Below are 6,760 nucleotides of genomic sequence, written 5' to 3' on the forward strand. Positions count from 1 at the left end.
AGAAGGTCCCTTCGACAGATCGACATGAATACTTGACCACGTGTATGTTGAGATTTTTTATTTTTATTTTAGGTTTTGGTGCGCTGCCTGTGGCCTGCCTGCTCTCGGCTCCTTTCCTCTCAGATACATAACCAGGGCATTTCCAGAAACACACAATTAAATGACATTGCATATCTGTGTGGCGTGCAAATGCTAGCGCCTAGAACTGAGTGCAGTGCAATACAAGTATACAGCGCTTTAAACCATCGCCCACAGTGTTCACCAAAAAAGACAAGAGGCGCGTGTTTAGGTATATGTTTTATGTAAGTAATAAAATATTACTATAACATAAATATAAATTCGCAGTCAACAATTTGTTGCAACAAGATACAAACAAAACTCGTACCAAAAAAAAAAAACTGTGTTTAAAAAAAATGTTCAGATCAACAAATCGAACAAAGCCGGACGAAAACGAAAATCTCAAAATAACACAATTAGAAAATAAATAAAAAGAGTCCAAATCAAGGAAAATAATATTAAAATATCCTCTTCAAATTAGTAAGTGTACAAAAATTATCTAGAATGAAAAAAACGAGCACAATTTCATAAAACCAATACATAAGTTTACATATAGTACATATTTACAAGAGTGCGAGAGTAAAAAGCGTCTGCCACTCCGTCCCTTACAAAGTTCACTTGACCCCCACCCTATGTTTCGCAGCCAGGCTCCGACTCGAGTGGAAAGGGGACGTTCACGCATTTTCTTTTAAAGAAATATTTTTTTAAAGCGTTGCCAGCTTTCTGAAAGTTCCTTACAGTGCTTTTTTTTTATATATATAAAAGTAAACAAAGAGCAGAAACAAAGGAAAAATACACTGTATTTCATCCAGATTTCGTCACGCCCCTGAGGTTCCGGGGCTCGGCTCTGTAAAATGTAACAGTGTGGGGGGAACGGGCGCTGGGACCCCTGCTGGGTGGGGGAGGAGACTGATGTGTCCCGGCGTCTGTGGTGCTTCAGAGACGACTCGAAGCGCCACAGAGCAGGGTATACGTGTGGGCAGAGGCGTTGCTAGGGGGGGGGGGGGGCGCTAAGGGGGCTATAGCCCCTGATCTTTTGGTTGTAGCCCCGGATAGAATCTCAGGAGCTACAGCCAAAAGACTAGTTAGCCCCCAGTCCCGACATTAGCTTAGCCCCAGGTCTTTTCCAGACCTAGCAACACCCCTGCGTGTGGGGACAATTGTAAACAGTACACACCTTTAATATGGGGCAGCCCCCTTCACCCCCACAGCTCGAAAGCTCGGCTCAGAAAAACACCCCTTTGGTAAGTAAAACGGGGGCCTTAACGGGTGCGTAATGCACATTGCAGGGGCCCCTTCTAGTTTGACAGGCGTTGCTCGCAGGCTCGGGGGAATTATTGGCTGGCTCCAGATTTAAAACTTGCCCTGTCATGCATTTTGCTCTGATTAAAAACAGCTGCCAAACTCTTTTTTTTTAAAGGCGTACTTAAAAAAAAAAAGCAGATACATATGTATTTAACCTGTTCGTGTTGCGGGAACTGAAGCGATTCTGTCGGCCCCGCTCTTGGCACAGGGAATTTCAATGACCACTGACCAGCCACATCGTCCCCCAGCACACCCCTCGACCCCACCTCACCCCCAACACATTAAATGGATTTTCAAAACCTTCGGGAGTGGCTCGTGCTTACTTGTAAACAGACGACCCTACTCACGATGACTGTCTGGACTGCAAATGAAAAATACAATTCTGAAGCCAGCTCCAATGTTAATCTGCCCGATGAAGAAATGAGCACAACAAAAATGCATTAGCGACTGTCGGTCTGCAAACCATTGCTGCACACCTGCCTATGTTCAAACTATTACAGCATTATATAAATAATCCCTTTTTAAAAAAGAAAAAAACCTGTTATTTTAAACCGTTGACCCCTTCTGGCGAGCAGCCCCTTGCTGTATCTTTGATATCGGAAATTAAGTACATTATGTTCGCAGTCCTGTGTTTTTGTCCCCTGGCAGGTAGTGTTTACCTCGCTTCGTGGGGTGGCCGAGGACGAAGCAGCGATGGAAGCGGGCGTTCTTTTGTGTTCCCGTAGTGGGATGGGGTGGGGGGCAGTCTTGGTGAGTTGCTGTCTACCTTGAGGTGCAAGTCCAAACGCTGTGCCCGGCTTTGGGACTGTGAGGCAGGGCTCGAGCCGAGGGTACACGCGGGTGGACGGAATCCCCCAATTTTTTTAAGGACTTGACCCCTGCTGTGGGGCTACAGTGCCACTCAGCCATGGGGAAGGGACCTGTCCAAGGTGTGAACTCCCCAGGTCTCCTGAACCCACCCTAAAGCGATGATGACACTTTCGAGAAGACTCCCTTGCTGGCCACATGGACGCTGGGCCGTGTATACTTGGTCACTCACGTGAACACCTCCCACTCCCCACAAAAAAAGGAAAACACACCGGTCACTCCCAGCGCGTTGTACCCAAACATAGTTTGAACAGAGGTGGCAAGTCCCCCCTCATTCATCCCAAAGCCCCGTGCATATTTTGGGGTGCAGGCATCAGTCACCCCCATGGCCTTGCTTCTAGTGGCAGGTGTGGATACGGGTGGAAAGGACGGCAGAAGTCACTTTCTGCGGATATATGAATGTGTATGCCCCCCACTCGTGTTCGCGTGTACCCCTTTAAAGGTTAGGAACCCCACGACTCTGACTCTACAAGGACGTGCGCCTACGTCTATAGTGACGTGCAGACACGCAAGGCAAGTCACCCATTGGCCACCCGCACCTACCCAGAGCGATGGTGGTAGCGAGTCCCCTGCCAGGCCCTCCCGCGTGCACTGAGGCGTGGGAGTCGCGGTCTGTACCCCATCAGTCACCCCCAACACCAACAACTTTACATCGGTGAGCGACTGAACCCAAAAAGCATGGCATCTTTTCTCGGTTTTGGATACAGTGATAAGCCCCCCAAGAGTCACCCCCCCCCCATGGCATTACATTGATGTGTAATTTGGTGGCGAGGCCCAGCCTAACGGCATGACATCTTTTCTCGGTTTTGGATACAGTGATAAGCCCCCCAAGAGTCCCCCCCCATGGCTTTAAATTGGTGTGGAATTTGGTGGCGAGGCCCAGCCTAACGGCATGACATCTTTTCTCGGTTTTGGATACAGTGATAAGCCCCCCAAGAGTCCCCCCCCCCATGGCTTTAAATTGGTGTGGAATTTGGTGGCGAGGCCCAGCCTAACGGCATGACATCTTTGCTCGGTTTTGGATATTGTGATAAGCCCCCCAGCAGTCACTCCCAAGACCTGACACCTGCACAGAGGCGCATTTTGGTGGTTTACCCCATCAGTCATTCTGGTGGTCTTGTTTCTGTCTTGAGGTCTTTATCGGGTGAGGGGGAGCCCCCCAGCAGTCACTCCAAGGGTTCTCGAGGTCCTGATACCGGAGGTCAGCCCCACCCCTCCCCCAGCAGTCACTCCGACGGTTGTGTTCCTATCTCGAGGTCCTGGCGGCGGATGTCGGCCACCCCAGCAGTCTCTCTCCCATGACCCTGCGCCCATGCAGTCTCACCCCCCGCGGTCCTGCACCCAGGCCGGGCCCCCCACTAGTCATTGCACAGGGGTGTGCAGCGTGTGGTGCAACGGCGGGGTGTCGGCCTGTGCGTACACGTCCTCCATGGGCGGGTGGGGCCCGCCGCCCGCCGGGGTCATGCGCTTCTCCTTCTGCCGCCGGTTACAGAACCAAACCCGCACCACCTCCTTCTCGAGCTGCAGGGAGTCGGCCAGGCCGGTGATCTCGTGCGCCGAGGGCTTGGGGCACTTGAGGAAGTGGTTCTCCAGCGCGCCCTTGACCCCCACCTCGATGGACGTGCGCTTCTTGCGCTTGCGCCCCTGCGCGGCGATCTTGTCCAGGTTGGTGGGCGAGCCCGTGGACGAGTCGGTCTCCTCCAGCCACTTGTTGAGCAGCGGCTTGAGCTTGCACATGTTCTTGAAGCTGAGCTGTAGCGCCTCGAAGCGGCAGATGGTGGTCTGCGAGAAGACGTTGCCGTAGAGGGTGCCCAGCGCCAAGCCCACGTCGGCCTGCGTGAAGCCCAGCTTGATGCGCCGCTGCTTGAACTGTTTGGCGAACTGCTCCAGGTCGTCGGAGCTGGGCGCGTCCTCGTCCGAGTGCTCGGGCCCGCCGTGGCCCAGCAGCCCGGGCGGCGAGTCCAGGCCCGGGTCGTGCATGCCGTCCGAGTCGTGCAGCACGTCGCGCAGGTGGTGCAGGGCGGCCGACTGTGGGCCCAGCATGGTGTAGGCGGACTGCGGGTAGGCCAGCGGCTGGTGCAGGTGGTGGCTCTGCGCCCAGGCGCCGGGAGGGCTATGCTGCTGCGGGGGCTGCTGCTGCTGCTGCTGCTGCTGCTGAGGGGGCGGCGGGGGCGCGTGGTGCTGCTGCGGGGGCTGCAGGTGCGCCCGCGGGTGGAAGGCCAGCTCCTCGCGGCCGCTCTTGCCGTGCTGCTCCAGGTGCGCACCTTGCGCGCCCCAGTCGCCGGCCGGCAGCCACTGGTGGTGGGTCAGGCTCATGGGGTGGCCCCCGCCGCCGCCCGTCAGGCCCTGCAGGTAGTCGTGCTGCTGCTGGTGCATCATCTTCTGCACCTCGCGGTAGGTGGTGCCCTGGTGCATGCGCTCCGGGTCCGGGTGCATGAGCGGGCTGGAGCCCGAGAGCGCGCTGTTCCGGGGCAGGTACTGAGCAGTTGTCGCCATGGCTCCCGCGTGCTGCTCACTGCCGGCCCCGGGGACGGGGCTCGGAGCTTTAGAACGGGCCCAGGCGGCTGCCACACGCGGCACGGGCCGGGCACCGCCCCCCGAGCACCCATTGGCTCTCTCACGCTATCTGACAGTCCCTCACCGTGCCCATTGGGCGCCCATTGGACCGCCCGAACTGACAGGCCTGTTCCTGGCCACGCCTTCTACGTACCTCCCATATTGCCTGACAGCAGCGGCAGGACCCCGCCTCCTCAGGCATGCTATTGGCTATTGGGAACTCACCGTCTCCGCCTTGACCCCGCCCAGACTCCTCGCCCATTGGACCTCCCAGAGTTTCTGACAAGCCCACCATCCCATTGGCTCGGGCGTAGAGAAACGGCTCTCAGCAATTGGTCAAATTTGATTGTGTTTCTATTCTGTGCCTGAGCAGCTATTGGTTGGCAGGTGTTCATTCATGTTGTTTTCCTGGACTACCACGTGGGGGAGTAAAGAGTGTTTTTTTATTCCAAGATAATATTATTTCTTGCTTCACAGGCAGCGTGGTCTGCTGCCCTTTTCTAAGGAGGATTTGGGAGGGGGTTTGGAGGGGGGGGGGGCATTGAAGAAACTTTCCCAGGGCCCCTCTGAGATGCGTTCACACATGACTTCCCCTCTCCCTGCCCACAGTGTTCCGAGCAGAGGAAAGTAGGGCGTTGTGGGGGAACTCGGGGAAGGTCCAGGCTGCAAAAAGCTAGAGACGGGGTGTAGACTGGGCAGGTACCGGCGGCAGGTAAGTGGGGGCTCCAGAAAAGCTGCAGGTAAGATGTCGAACATCTCATGGGACGCCTCTGCAGTAGGAAGGGGGGGGGGGGGTGTGGAGGGCACTAGAAAGCATGGAATCCGAAGTCAAGCCTATGCATGCAGCGGACCTTTAGGCTGCAGAGAAGTTGCAGACCTGCTGTAAACTGCAGGAACGCTGCAAAACAGCCCAGATGAAAGCTGCAGCACACATGCGGGTGCGTGCAATAAACGCGGCGGTCAAAACCCCGCAGGCCGCTGTAGAGCGTGTGAAACGCCGCGTGCACACTGCGGGCTGCCGCCACACTGCCACAAAGGTGCAGGACGCGTGCGTCAGTGATGAGCTCAAGTCGAGCACAAGCTGCAAAACGCAGCAAAACTAAGGAGGCACATCGCCCCGAAAAGCTGTAATACGTAAAGTTGCTGGACATCCTCAGGAAACCTGGGCGAGCAAACTGCCAGGAGGTGCGGGTAAGGTGCAGCAAATAGACCCAAAAACTATACGCAGGCAGCTGGCAGGAGAGCCGGGGCAAACTGTGTGACCAGATCTCACACGCCAGTCCCTGCCGTTGAACGCGATGCCCTCGCACTATCGTGGCTGGCAGCAAGCGACAAGCTGCGGGTGCCAATGCCCTCGCCCCCCGCCGCAATCAGCCGTGGGTACGCATGCACTGGGCATCTTGTGTCTTGTAAGTCCCCTGCCACGCCGCCCAAGCCCCCACTCCACTTCCCCCATGCGTTTGTAACATTTACAGACCACGCTAATCCGCGTGGACGTGTGCTTCTTTTCCCAACTCGTGCGTCCATATTTCTACACCAACTTCGACACCGCCACACGGATACCGTCGCGAAGAGGCCGGTGTCTGCACGGGCCGGTGAAACTACAGCATGCAGTCTGGAAAAAAAGAATGTATGCAACCCATTAGTGAACATGTCTAGCTATTTTCTGTTTCTGGAGTGGGGTGAATGCGGGGAGAAGACTTCTTCTACCTACCAATTTGTTCCCAAATAATAAATCCACGAAAAACCTGTTATACAATAATAACGGGCCTTTCACGCCGGAGGCAGATCAGATACACGGCAGAAAAACTGTCCCTGCTATACATAACGTGCACAGGGTCATTTTCTCAATTTCCGATTTATTTCTGTTTACTCACCCCTGACCGGCTCATCCCAATGTGTTTGAATAAGGGTAGTCATGCCAGGCGCGCGCAGTTGGGCAACAGATTCGCCAATTGTTTGGCCTGTGCGCGAG

General features: G+C 55.1%; 1 protein-coding gene across 1 annotated transcript; it reads right to left on the reverse strand.

The window, feature by feature from the left end:
• Nucleotides 1-284: 284 nt before the first annotated feature.
• POU3F1 (POU class 3 homeobox 1) lies at nt 285-4,791 on the reverse strand. The gene has a single exon (XM_069622671.1). It carries the CDS (start codon nt 4,723-4,725, stop codon nt 3,592-3,594), a length of 1,134 nt encoding a protein of 377 aa, XP_069478772.1. The 5' UTR covers nt 4,726-4,791; the 3' UTR covers nt 285-3,591.
• Nucleotides 4,792-6,760: the final 1,969 nt, after the last annotated feature.

This window comes from Ambystoma mexicanum, chromosome 11, assembly GCF_040938575.1.
Source record: "Ambystoma mexicanum isolate Mex_15411 chromosome 11, UKY_AmexF1_1, whole genome shotgun sequence".
NCBI classification, from domain to species: domain Eukaryota; kingdom Metazoa; phylum Chordata; class Amphibia; order Caudata; family Ambystomatidae; genus Ambystoma; species Ambystoma mexicanum.

Bases quoted from the DNA above. Each gene is read 5' to 3' on its own strand.
- POU3F1 (XM_069622671.1), bottom strand. From the start codon at position 4,725: ATGGCGACAACTGCTCAGTACCTGCCCCGGAACAGCGCGCTCTCGGGC.